This window comes from Tenrec ecaudatus, chromosome 3 (genome assembly GCF_050624435.1).
Source record: "Tenrec ecaudatus isolate mTenEca1 chromosome 3, mTenEca1.hap1, whole genome shotgun sequence".
Lineage (NCBI taxonomy): Eukaryota > Metazoa > Chordata > Mammalia > Afrosoricida > Tenrecidae > Tenrec > Tenrec ecaudatus.
The window spans coordinates 181643566-181657568 of NC_134532.1; the positions used below are offsets into that span (position 1 = coordinate 181643566).

Consider the following 14003-nt stretch of genomic DNA (forward strand, 5'->3'; position numbering starts at 1 on the left):
TACCCAACCCTTGGACCGTGTCGCTATATTTTGAGGTTCCTTCGAGACCTGCTTTGCCACACTGCTGGTGTATATATCACTTGAGCTGGGGACTGTTGGACCCTGTCATCTGGCTGACTGTTGGTGACCTGCCCTGCTGTTTGCTGCCTGTGGCCAGAGTGCCGGTATTGCTCTATGGAAGACTCAGCTTCCTTGACATACCCAGCAGCCCTCGTGAGTTGAAGCACTGCTAGGGTTGCAACTGCCTCATGGAAGCAAGTGAGTTGAACTGAGCCATTTGTACTGCTCTGGGACTAATGAGCTGTTTATTTCTTATGTTGTATCTATCTATCAGATATCTATCTATCTATCTAAAATCGTAAGCATCCTGGTTTTGTTTCTCTAGAGAACCCTAACAGAAAGCAAACAGACATTTTGATGAAATGGAAAATTTGGAAATGGAATTGACTCTCATAGCCTGACACTGTATAAAATTGTATCTTCAAAGCACAATTATGAGAACCGAGTTAATTTCACATTTGTTCAGCTAATTTCAGATTTCAAAGCCGAGTATTCAGTAAGCTTCAGTCATTTGGAAAGTAGTCAATATTTTATTTAGTACGATGTATGAAACCTTGAATTTTCTGTGGGCTCCTTTCCAGGTCACAGATAGAAAACCCCCTGAATGTTGTGTTAAATGGTGAAATCTTAAGCAGTTACAAGTCATGAGGTTTTTAACCAGGAATTAGAAGAACCTTGAGGAGGAATACTTACAAAAGATGAATGTATATTTGCAGAAAGCCTGGTTTCACCTTCTCCCAGCCACCTACCTCACCACACAAAACCAAGAACATAACCTGGCGGGGGGCGGGGGGAGACAAACATTTAATTGTTCTCTTGTTCCGAAGAATTTGGAATAGTTTCCTGTTGACAGATTTTTTCCTTAAAATGTACTTGACTTTATTTATAGCCTTGCCCCCTCAACATGAAATCTATTTCACTATTTTTTTAAAAAATCAGCCAAATCCTTTCATTAAAAAGCAGAGTGTATAAAGTAGCTCTTGCTGATAATGGTATGATTTAGAATAATTTCTAGAAAGTTCTGTGTCAGATGTGTGCAGGTAGTAGCCTTTAGGCCTGTACTGCCCACTCCATGGCTACCAGGTGTGTTGCTACTTAGATCCCTGTTGGATAAAATTTTAAAAAGCCTCTTGGCATTCTAGACCACATTTCAGGTGTTCAGTAGCCACGGTATGAGACAGCTCAAACGAACATGTCCTTCATCACGGAAAACTGAAGGAACATGGAATGTGAAGCGGGATGCCTGAGAATCAAGCTCTAGAGTGAACTGATTCTTGTGTGAATGCCTCCCTAAAAATTGGGAACCACGATACTGTTTACCCCAGGCCGAGGTTAGTTAAGATTGAGTGAGATAAACGCAGGTGCCTGCTGGGTCCTCTGAAATTTCAGTGTGGTTTAGCCATGAAGTTAAATGTTTCTCAAATCTCACTGCTCGAAGGTAATCTCTGTGGGCTGATTCCAACTCTATGATAATCTTAGTTAGTGTTCATAACAAGAATTTTTACCTGAACAACATCATAAAGTTAGACGAACCGGTTCCTAAGCTACGTCCTCCGCAAGGTGTTGTCCCATATTTTCTTTATAGCTGTTGCCTTGGGTCGGCAAACTGGGTGTTATTTAGCACATACAAGGGGCTCTGAAGTAAAACTGAAAAAAATCTAAAGACTTATTCAGATAATGGTGATTATGTATGTAAAAGTATATTCGTGGCTCTCAAATTTCTAAATTGTGAGGGATAGCATTAGCATTAACTTGACCGGCTCAAGAGTTTGCGGACCCCTGCTAGACCTACTGTGTGTGTGTGTGTGTGTGTGTGTGTGTGTGTGTGTGTGTGTGTGTGTGTGAGTGATTGCTCTGATGTGGGAACATCGTGTGTGTGTGTGTGTGTGTGTGTGTGTGTGAGAGAGAGAGAGAGAGAGAGAGATTGCTCTGATGTGGGTACATCTCCGAGTTTCTATTCAAAGTCGTTCCTAATGCATTCTAATATTTCATCTAGTAAAAAAGGACAAGGAAAGTGTTGCCTTCGCCCCACAAATACAGGGGGCCGCAAGGACCTCCATCTAAGTTTAAGGTGCGGGAATGCAGGCGCCAGGTTCCCGCGGCTTGCAGCATCTTCTCTGAGCTGTCGGGGTGACTGGCGAAGCGGAAGTACTGGCGCACGGATTCCCCCCCTCTTTCCGTCCCGCCGCCACGTCTAGTTTTTCCTGCAAGGCAACGTGGTTCTTGGGGAGCCGCCGCGCTTGCAGAGCCAGCCTGCGCCGTGTTTCTCCCTCGCACCCGGGATGGCGCAGCGCCCTCGGGCCCCACCGCTCACCGCCGCCTGCCCTTGTGTCTCCCGCAGGTGTCTGCGAGCCCTGGATGCCTTTGACATTATGACCGCAGAGGACTCCCCCGCAGCCATGAGCGACTCGGCCGCAGCGTCCCCGGCCAAGGTGCCCGAGGGCGTGGCGGGCGCGCCCAACGAGGCGGCGCTGCTGGCGCTGATGGAGCGCACGGGCTACAGCATGGTGCAGGAGAACGGGCAGCGCAAGTACGGCGGCCCGCCGCCCGGCTGGGACGGGCCGCACCCGCAGCGCGGCTGCGAGGTCTTCGTGGGCAAGATCCCGCGCGACGTGTACGAGGACGAGCTGGTGCCCGTGTTCGAGACCGTGGGCCGCATCTACGAGCTGCGCCTCATGATGGACTTCGACGGCAAGAACCGCGGCTACGCCTTCGTCATGTACTGCCACAAGCACGAGGCCAAGCGCGCCGTGCGCGAACTCAACAACTACGAGATCCGCCCGGGCCGCCTGCTCGGCGTGTGCTGCAGCGTGGACAACTGCCGCCTCTTCATCGGCGGCATCCCCAAGATGAAGAAGCGCGAGGAGATCCTGGAGGAGATCGCCAAGGTCACGGAGGGCGTGCTCGACGTGATCGTCTACGCCAGCGCGGCGGACAAGATGAAGAACCGCGGCTTCGCCTTCGTCGAGTACGAGAGCCACCGCGCCGCGGCCATGGCGCGCCGCAAGCTCATGCCGGGCCGCATCCAGCTCTGGGGCCACCAGATCGCCGTGGACTGGGCCGAGCCCGAGATCGACGTGGACGAGGACGTGATGGAGACGGTGAAGATCCTCTACGTGCGCAACCTGATGATCGAGACCACGGAGGACACCATCAAGAAGAGCTTCGGCCAGTTCAACCCGGGCTGCGTGGAGCGCGTCAAGAAGATCCGCGACTACGCCTTCGTGCACTTCACCAGCCGCGAGGACGCCGTGCACGCCATGAGCAACCTCAACGGCACCGAGCTGGAGGGCTCCTGCCTGGAGGTGACGCTGGCCAAGCCCGTGGACAAGGAGCAGTACTCCCGCTACCAGAAGGCGGCCAAGGGCGGCGGCGGCGTGGCCGAGGCGGCGGTGCAGTCCCCCAGCTACGTGTACTCCTGCGACCCCTACGCGCTGGCCTACTACGGCTACCCTTACAACGCGCTCATCGGGCCCAACAGGGAGTACTTCGTGAAAGGTTAGTGGGGCTCCGACGCTGGCGGCCCTCGGGATGTTTCACTTTGAGTTAATTCAGGAGGCACGCCAGAGCTCCTCCCTTGGGGTCCTGGGCTCCCTCCGGTGCCCACCTGTGAGGATTTAGAGAAATAGCATTCCTTTCTAAAGGCTGAGCAGTAAAATCCTGCAGGTACATGCAAACTCTTCTCGCCTCCCTTCGTCACCCCTTCCTCCCCCTCCCCAGGACCCCCCTGATTTGGGGCTAGCCTGCCAATCTCTTGGTACTTTTGATTATAAAACCTGATTTGGAAAATTAAGTCTTTATAATGCCAAAGGTGGAGGGCAATGTTTGTGGTTATTTGGTGAGAAGAACATTGACAAAGGTACCGTGGTGGAGCCCTTGTGGCCTAGGGGGTTTGGAGTTGGGCTGCTGACCTCAAGTTGAGCAGTTCTAACCCACCAGCAGCTCCTCCGAAGAAAGAAGAGGCTTTCCACCCTGGAAAGATGTACAGCCTCAGAAGCCCACAAGGGGAAGTTCTACTCTGCCCTCGGGTGGCTAGGAGTCTAGGTGGGAGGATGTAACGACCGGAGGCATTACGGGTGGAGGTGCTGGGTTCTGGCTTTAGCCGTGTCCCTGTCACCTGGATGTGCTTCCTCCAGCATCAGATGCAGGAGGTGGAGTCACAGGTTCCCATCTAACTTCTGGAGTCTCTGAAATGTTTTCCTCTGCTGAAGTCAGAGTTACAACCACCCCCACGCGCCACGGTCACTGTTTGCACCGAGCACACGAGGCCCCTTCCCCTAGCTCCTGGGAGGGCAGCTGTAGCCACTGCAGCTTGGACTCAGGCAAGCCACTGGAAACGCCAGGGACCTTGAGTTGAGCTCTGCCTCCTGTACTGTCTCCGTGGGTCGCTCATCATTGTTTGTGTTGTTGTTATAAGCAGGCAGCATAAGAGGCCGAGGGCGAGGTGCAGCTGGCAACAGAGCCCCAGGGCCCAGGGGTTCTTACCTCGGGGGCTATTCTGCTGGCCGTGGTATCTATAGCCGATATCACGAAGGGAAAGGAAAGCAGCAAGAAAAAGGACATGAGCTTGTGCCACATTTGGAGCTCTCTGCCGTCAATCCCGTTGCCATTAAGCCTGGTGCAGGTCAGTATGAACCAGGAGAGTGCCTCTGTCCAGCCTCAACCCCACCCTCTCTCTGCAGTCAGTCCAAGCCTTCCTTGGGCATGTGGGTTCCTCTTGCCATGGGCTTTCAGAGACTGGGCAATGAAGGGGGACCACCTGGATGGTCTACCTGGAACTTAAGGAGGATTGGTCTAGTTCGAACAGTGCGGGCGGCAAACTTTCCAGGAGTTTTTCCAGTGAGCCGCTCTTTGTCAGACTTGCTCTTCTGTGATGGAGTGAGGCCAGGTTGATGGGGGCTGGGGTTGGGGGGAATTGAAGAATAGACAGTTTTCCTTGTTGATGCCATAGAATAAATTCGGACACACAGTGACAGAGTAGAGCTGCCCACCCCCCTCCCAGACTTCTAGGCTATAATTTTTTAAGGGAGCAGGCCGCCAGGTGTTCCTCCTTGGGTTGAACCTTAGCAGCCGAACACCGAATCACTTGCCCCACCAAGGCTCCTCAGCCTTTCCTTACTTGGGCCTGTTTCTTACTCCCGTATCTTCTTGCCCGCTCTGCAGTGTTGGGAAACGCCCTGGTTTCCCCCAAGGAGTAAATCACACGAGTGTGATGGGAGCCAGTGAAAAGGCTTGGGATCCTGATTTCTGTTGCAGGGCTGCAGATACGGGATTGAAGCTGTAGGCCTTGAACCTCCAGGCCACAGCAATTAGCTTCAATGTCGTGGGGGCCTATGTAAATCAGGCTAACGTGCCAGGACTAGAATGGAGCTCCACGAATGAGTTCGGCACAGACTGGGTAAATACACACACACACACGTCTGAGCACACAGACCAGCTGGTCAGTGGGTCGTTGGGGTTACAGCCCTCCACCCATCTTCCTGGTTGCCCCAACAATAGTTTGAAGAGCTTTCGGAACCAACTCTCGCCTCAAAGTTCAGCTAGTCTGCTCTTCTCCTGATTGAGGGGTGCACACCCCTTCTGCTAGAATAGGCGCCCTAGTGGCGGAGTCGTTAAGAGTTGGGCTGCTAATCACAAGGTCGGCAATTCAAAGCCACTGGCCAGAGAGATGAGGCTTTCCACGCCCATAAAGACTTAGTCTCAAAAAGGGTTCTAACTCCACAATGCAAACTCGCTGTCATCGAGTCCGGTCCGACTCATAGAAAACGAGGTAGAGACCCTGTCGCTTGGAACATAGGTTGGCATTGGCCTCCTAAGACTCACAGCCATTGTCTTAGTGCGACATCCTTCAAGAAAAATCCAGCAAAAATATTTTCTGCCCCTGGAGTTCTTTCTGTTAAAGTGGCGCCATAAGCTGACTTTTCGGCACCAGCACCTCTGGCAGTCTAAGCAATGGGAATGTGATTCCTCTATTCAGCCTCCCTTTTTGTAAATCCAGTCGGGAGAGATGGGAGTTGGAACTTTGATTTGTTGGGAAAGACTCCGATTGGCAAATTGCTACAACTTAAGGTTTAACTAGAGAAAAAAGAAAACCATTGGACAATCTTTAGCCATGTTAAGTTCTGCCCTGGGGCCTGGAAGGAGAAATTCCAATGGGCAGGTAGCCAGAACAATCCAGAGTTTACTAAGTACCACAACTCCCACCCGTCTTGGCAGGTAGTTCCAATCATCCAGAACATTAGACCAGGATCTGTTAGGAGAAGACAGCAGGACAAGTCATGAAGCAGCTACAGCACAAAGACCACGGAATTCTTTGTTGGAAAGGCCAGTAAAAGCTTTAGTTACGGTTTTCTATTGAATGGCTCCTCCGTTGCTTCTAGCCGGTTGTCTCTATCTTAGATCAAGTCAGGTGTGATTAGGTGAGCGCTCCCACAGTTTGGAGAGAACGTAGCTGGAAGAATTCTTGGGTCTACATTTCATCTTCTTGCTTCTCTGTTCAACACACGCACTGCAAACACCCCCAAATCCGGAAGACTGTCATCATTTTTCCCCTCGCTCTTTCTCTCTGCGGTACTTTGACTTCGAATAACTACTATCTGCTCCAATCTCGGGTTGAAATCGATCCTCTGGACTTTCCTCTGAAAATGTCTTTGAATTGGCAAGCCCCGCCCCAAGCCTCTCCCACCGCTTCCCTCGTAGACGTTAGACGTCAGGAAATTGGGGACTTTTTCATTTTCAATGCTGTATTTTGTAAGTTTGAAATCTGGGCTGGGGGTGGGGAGAAAAGCCGGAAGTGTGCACAAACCTCCATCCTTCTCGCAGTGGCACCTGCTTCTGCTGAAGCGGCGGAGACAGAAAAGGCAACCCGGCGGAGTGGGGTGACTCGGGGAGAAGAGGCGGGCTCGCCGCCATACTTACGGCCCTCATGCCCCTGATCAGACTTAAAACTTAGCCTGTTACACTTGGTCAAACATTTGATTAATCCGCCCCTAACACGATGGCTCATTAGCTCTGAAATGGTGGTTCCCCTCTGGGCTGCTAACCACAAGGTCTGCGGTTTGAAAGCACCAGGCGAGGAGCTGTCTACACCCATAGTAGTTGCACCCTGTTCCAGGCCACTAGGAACCAGCATCTGCTCGGTGGCAGAGAGCTTTTCTTTTAATGCGATGGCTGGAGCTGCATCTATTTGGTGAGGCACGTGATAGCAGCAGATATTGATGATTTTGCAGACCTTACACGGATCCCTGGTGGCTGGCCACGGGTCAGCAGTTCAAAGTCACCAGGCGTTCCTCCGGGAAAAAGATGGGGCTTTCTACTCCCAGAAAGAGTCATAGTCGCAGAAACTCACGGGGGCAGTTCTGGCTACCCTGCCCTATAGAGCTGCTACGAGTCAGTATCGACTCAATGAAAGTGGGTTGGTTTGGGTTTTAAGACACGATCCAAGGGCTGGTCATTCCCCAGCCCCGTTCCAGGACACCTCACCCCACACCCCCCTTTCATGCCACCCAGGTGGTACCTCTTAAAAATCAGAGCGAGTTCCCATGCTCCCTCTCCTCCAAGCCTGCTGTGGTTAGCACCCGGTTACGAGGCTTGTACATGCAGAGCGTTTAATTACGTGGAGGGGCGATGGCCTTGGTCGATGGCTGACCTGGTTTTGTTTGGCTGTGTTCCCTCTCGCTTCTCTCCCAGTGGCCATCCCTGCCATCGGGGCCCAGTATTCCATGTTCCAGGCCGCTCCTGCGCCTAAAATGATGGAGGATGGCAAAATCCACACCATGGAGCACATGATCAGCCCCATCGCCGTGCAGCCCGACCCAGCAGCTGCTGCCGCCGCCGCTGCTGCTGCCGCCGCCGCCGTCATTCCTACTGTGTCAACACCACCACCTTTCCAGGTAAGGCTCCTCCCACCGCCTGTGGCATCATGGATGTAGGAGGCACAGCCTCTGCTTGGCCTGGCATCAGTCACTAAGTGTGCAGCAAAATCTGTATACCCCCTGTTGGCAAGAACTGAAGTGTTGGGCTTTTTAAAACAATACAAGCACAATGGAAGAGAGAGAACATCTTCAATACTGCCACTGCCTTAGGACCCCCGGGGTGCAATGGCTTACGCATTGGGTTGCTAACCCCAAGGTCGGCTGTTTGAAACCACAAGTTGCTCCTTTGGGGAAAGACATGGCTTCCGACTCCCAGAAAGAATTCCTGTCTCCAAAACCCACAGGAGCAGTATGGATATACTCTGATCTATAAGGTCGCTATCAGTGAGAAACCACTCCAAGCAGCGAGGTTTTTTTAAATTTAATCTTTTTTAGTCACAGTATTAAAGTGGGGGAGTAATATGCAAAAAAAAAGCACGTAGGTGTTCACAGTGGCGTGATATTATGCTCGCCTTTTAAAAATAGATAACTACTGGATCATATTCAGGAACCTGCGTGGCACAGTGGGTTCACCCAAGGCCAGGGGTTCAAGCCCACTAACTGCTCCCCGGGAGAAAGATGAGGCAGTGTGTGCCCATGAAGACTGACAGTTTCAGAGATGCTACCGAGCAGTCCTGCTCTGTCCTATAGGGCTGCCAGGAGTTGGAATAGACTCTGACACGATAGGGGACCCAGGCGGTATAACTGGTCTGTGCCTGACAGTCTACTTCCATAAATCACACCCAGAAAAACCCTAAGGAGTTCTGTGTGGTACATAGAGTAGCCAAGATTCTTACCGTATAAACTTGAGTATAAGCCAAGTCTTTCTGCACGTTTTTAGTGCCGTTTTTGTGGTAAGATTAGGTGCCTCGGCTGATATTCGGGTCGGCTTATATTGGAGTACATACGGTAATTGACTAGACGGTGGTGACTTGGTGTTTTCATTGATTCTTCTAATCATTCAAGGTCCACATCCAAAACCCAGGGAGATAGTTTAATTCTCCAGTTACAATCCCACTAGAATGTTTTCAAAACATCTCCACCTCTTAGACACATAGGTCTGTATGTACATGGAGCCTTCAAACATTTGGTGGAAAAAAAATCCATTATCTTTTAATCCCATTTTGACGCAAGATATCAATCTCTTCCCAAGCTAATCTTACCATTATGGCCTCCTTCCCCATTCTTGCTCATCATCTTCTGTTTATCTGCAGTTCTTCAGTCCCGGCTTGTCCATGGAATCTCTCTCAGCACCTAAGACTGGGGGAATCCTCTCCTAACTTCTCATCACCTCTGTGATTTGGCCTTGTCCTTCTCCTGTGCTCTTCCCCTGGTTAAAGTTCCTCCACATTGAGGCCTGCCCTTCATATCTGCCTGTGTCATCAGTGCACAGGAGACAAAACCCAAGCCAAACTAACCCCTTGTTGTCGAGTTGATTTCCCATCATACTGACCCTGCGGGACAGATGAGAGCTGCCCATAGAGTTTCCAAGGCTGAAGATCATCATGGACGCCGACCACTGGGGGGTTCAAACCAGCAACCTTGCAGTGAGCAGCTGAGCACCTAAACTTTGCGCACGCAGGCTCCTTGGCCATGGTAGAGAGAGGTTCAAGGGTGGAGTGCAGCTAGCTGCAGAAGCAGATACCTACACTTTATCCTCGATTATGGGCTATGGTACAAAAGTTTGACATTGCCAGGGAGGCACTGAATAATATTTTTTTCCTGATAAAGGGGCGAAAGGCCAAGTAAGTTTGGGAATCTATGCTACAATCTTCTTGGAAGCAGATAGTCTTCTTTCTCCCAGGGAGTGGCTGGTGGCTTTGAACTGTTAACCTTGGTACCAGCAATCCCAGTGCTTACTCAACAGCTCCATGAGGGCTCATTCAAGTCCCGGAAGAATGAACTATTTCCATGTGGATTCTCTCTCCATTTAGAGATGCCGAGCTGTGTATTTTGAAGCTTCATTAAATGACAGCACGGATAGAGCTTTCCCTCGGGAGTCTTCTGTGGCATGCAAGGCGCACCAGAGTGTATTAAATGTATGTCTTGATTGACCAAAAATACCCTCTGCTGGGAAGCAGCTCGCTGAACTTGCTCCTCAGCAGACACTTCAGGAAATGCCGAACCACCATAGTCTTCCCGCCCCTGCTCCCGTTGCTTCTGACAACAGAATCTTGAGTGTTGGGGAAAGAAGGAAGCGGCACGGATTTCCATAGAGCTCATGGCGGCCACCTGGGCTTTAATATCACTTCTCCATCCTCCGCTCTTCCTGTCCTCTGAAACCCCGCCCTAATGCCCCCACGTGTGAGACCCTCTTTCTGGCCCTGCAGGTGAGTGGGTTCCTTCTATAACCTTCCACAGTGACTCCCATCTCGTGTGTGGGGCCTGCTCTCCATCGGGAGCCCTGGAGGCAGAGTGAGTTACACACTGCACTGCTACCCTTGGAGAAAGACGAGACTCTGCCCCCATCAAGATGTACAGCCCAGAAACCCACGGAGGCAGTCCTACCCTGCCCGCTTGGGTCCGCTCTGGGTTAGAATGAACTTGGTAGCAATGAGTGTTTGGGCCTTTAAAAATCTTAACAGTGGAGATGGCTTCAACAGTCACACGGGGTGGGGGGGGCACCAAAAAATATGTTATTAGAAAGCCCCCCTACAGCACTTCCCCTCTGTGTTGTTAGGAGCCATCCAATCACTTGCGACCCATAGCAACCCTTGGCACCACAGAACAGTACCCTGCGCCAGCCTGTGCCATCCTCACAATGTTCTCAGGCCTGCTCCCTTTGTTGGAGCCGCCGTGTTAATCCATTCCTCCTCTGTTCACTGCGCCTCTGCTTTCCCAAGCATGGTGTCCTTCGCCAGAGAGTGGGCTCTCCTGACAACATGTCCAAAGTACGTGAGAACAAGTCTCCCCTTCCTTGCCTCCAAGGAACCCTGGCCATTCTGGTGCCACTAAGTTAGCACTGCCCGCTTGGCCCCCGGCTTTGAAGCGCGTCACGGCTCCTTCAGTGGAGTCTGAGTTCATGCCACTGGCCTGTGTGGAGGGTCTGTGTCCACGCCTGTGAGATCCACAGAGCGGAATGCTGGGGAGAAGATTCCAGAGTGTGTCAGTGCTCCCTCAGCATCCAGTTCTCACACTCACCGCGGCCTCCTCATTGGATTCAAGTAGGTTTTGAATGTCTCGAAGGTAACAATTCCTCACAACCCTTTACTGCGCTGGGGACCTCAGGGGCCCTGGGTCAGACCCTGCCCTTCCGTGCAGACCCTCAGGTCCAGCTCGCAGCTAGCGCACCTCTCGAGCAGCCGTGTTCGTGGTGGCTTGCAGTTCACTCTGACGCCCCCGGCCCAGGGATGGGCTGCTGAGAGCAGACCGGCCACCCACTTGGAAAACACAAGCCAGTGGAGAAAAGCCCACGCATTGCAGCAGTCTGGTTCCAGGTGGCTGTCCTGAAGCAGCCGGCTGTCCATGCGCCCATCAGAAGCCGGTGTTTTGTCCTTTTGAAAGGACGGCTGATGAGTGTGCATTCACTTCTCTCTCTCTCTCTCTCTCTCTCTCTCTCTCTCTCTCTCTCTCTCTCTCTCTCTTCAGGGCCGCCCCATAACGCCAGTATACACGGTGGCCCCAAACGTTCAGAGAATTCCCACGGCCGGGATCTACGGTGCCAGTTATGTCCCATTTGCTGCTGCCCCGGCCACAGCCACCATCGCCACACTACAGAAGAACGCGGCGGCCACGGCGGCCGTCTACGGAGGCTACGCGGGCTACATACCTCAGGCTTTCCCCGCTGCTGCGATTCAGGTTCCCATTCACGACGTCTACCAGACATACTGAGCCTGGTGACCAGGGCGAGGACAAGCCGCCACGCCGCCGCTGAAGGAATGCCTTACTATTTATGAAGAAAGACCGCGCCTGCTGGATCGGCACGCATCCGAAACCTGCTGAAAGTGAAGAATGTGATCAGATGTCTTACTGAGATGTTTTATATACATGAAGTTTGTTTTTTTTTTTTTGTTTTTCTCTTTTTGGTTTTTGTTTTTAAAGACCATTTGAAAAGTAGCAGGTCTGTGTTCATACATTTCTAAGAGACTTGCGTGGTTTGTGCCTTAAATACCATCTCTTAAAAAAAAAGTTTATATACTGTAGTACATTTATATAGAGGTTTGTTGTTGTTCCGAGGATATATTTTCAGTATGAAGGTTATTTTCTTAAACTTCTGCACTCCAGAGATTTCTATTTTGTAGTACCTTGGATAATATATCAACTTTATATGATAAAGCACACTTGAGGAGGAATACATTCCATATTTAAAGATGCAAACCAATAGTGCTTACAACAACTACATAGAGAGTTATTTTAAAAGTTATACTGGAAAGTGCAATTTTGAAAAGGAGTCTGAAACTGCATTTCTGCTGGTATTCAGGGAGGATGGGGGTAACCACGGGGCCCTGGCTGTTCACAGTGGTTCTTTTTGTTCTAAAGAGCGTCAACACTCAATCTCTCCTTAAGTCAAGATTTGAAGAAAAAGACTTGTCAGATCCTCTGAGTTCAAACACTGGAAGACCCTTACCTGCCACCACTCCCCCGGGCCCCTTGCTGTTTGTCCTTGTCACCCACCTCCCTTCACCCCTTGAGCCAACGCTGATGTTTGACAAGCCTAGGAAGGGGGAAATACTCTGATAGAGAAACAAGAGATGACTTTTATACTTCTTCCTGGGGTTTGGGTTGGGGTGTCGCGGGTTTTTGTTTCATTGTGTTTTGCTTAGCAAGGAATTCTCTGCGACAGGTGCCAGCACAGGGCTTGAATAGCTGGCACCAGACTCTGCTTAGCTATTTCATGGCCTGATAGGAGGAGACTTTGCCTATATTTTATTTTGTTGCTAAAATATGAGTTGTAGGACAGTGAATGTATGTTGTTGTCAAGACCTCCCCCCAGGCGGAACCAGCACGTTCGGCTGAGAGTTGCCTAAGCAACGTATCTCTGGGCCCCAGTGCTGCTGGCAACAGAATGGCCCTTTGAGCCGGCTCCGCTCTGTGGCTGTACACCTGGCCTGTGTGCCGCCCAAAGGGAGGAGAATCCTGCGGGAGGTAAAGGGTCGTTTGTAAATACCTTTCCCATGCCATGTTTGTTTTTTTTGTTTTTCTGTCACTGGCGTTCAAAGCCTGTGGTTCAACCCAAATATCATGAAACCATTTTCTTTGCTGTCTTTTTTTTTTTTAAAGGAAAAAAAAAAAAGCTTTGCTTTATTAGGAAGTCAATGCGCAGCAGTGTGTCAAAGCCTGTTTTAAAGGCTTGTGTGTAGCGGCGTGAATGTAAAATACAGTAACGTTAAAAGTGGCCATCTACTTTCAGAAATGCAGCATCTTGGATGTTTTTGGTTTTTGTTGTTGTTGTTTATTTTAAGGCCCTGTCAAGGAAATGAGTTGTGCAATAGGCAGTGACTGTACAACTGTGTTTTATGTCAGAGAGTTTGTCTTCTTGTTTGGGGAGGGCTGATGGCTGCAGTTCTTATTTGTGGATCACTAAGGGTCATGCCCGTAGCCAATATTTTAGTTTTGTTTTACAATTTAAATGAAGAGATACCCAAATGTCTTACCACTCCCACCCCACCCGCCCATCTTGGGGTGGGATGAATTTTTTTATATCTATAAATAAGCAATATTTATGTAACTATTTTATAAGATGTATTGAGTGCCTGGTGAGGCCTTTAAGCATTCCTAACATTCCTTCCCCTCATTCTTCCACGACATTAAAAAAAAAAATCACGTGCAAATGTTCCAGCGCTGCTTCAACCCTCAGCGGAGTTGGAATGAGTCACCCAACAGAATGCACGCAGACCTGCCCTCCCAGGGGGATGACCAGACACGAGAGCCCAGCCCACTCTTTCTTCTTACTGTATTTTACATGTGCTTGTCAACTATTTTCCCAAAAAAAAAAAAAAAAGGAGAAATAGGTGGGGGTGGGGGGTGACTCCGAAGTAACATGGCATCTACCTTAGCGACAAAGGATGTTGGGGACCTAGCCAGTTACAC

The 14003-nt window shown here is 50.5% G+C and overlaps 1 protein-coding gene across 2 annotated transcripts in view; it reads left to right on the forward strand.

Annotated features, from left to right (window-relative positions):
- RBM47 (RNA binding motif protein 47) overlaps window positions 1–12013 on the forward strand; it is a 163327-nt gene extending 151314 nt beyond the window's left edge. For both annotated transcript variants that reach the window (XM_075544406.1, XM_075544407.1), the window contains 4 exons: window positions 2402–3558; window positions 4478–4684; window positions 7750–7952; window positions 11562–12013. In XM_075544406.1, the coding sequence (XP_075400521.1) occupies window positions 2433–3558; window positions 4478–4684; window positions 7750–7952; window positions 11562–11804 (1779 nt within the window). In that variant the 5' untranslated portion in view covers window positions 2402–2432 and the 3' untranslated portion in view covers window positions 11805–12013. The remainder of the gene's footprint in view (window positions 1–2401; window positions 3559–4477; window positions 4685–7749; window positions 7953–11561) is intronic.
- The last annotated feature ends 1990 nt before the right edge of the window (window positions 12014–14003 follow it).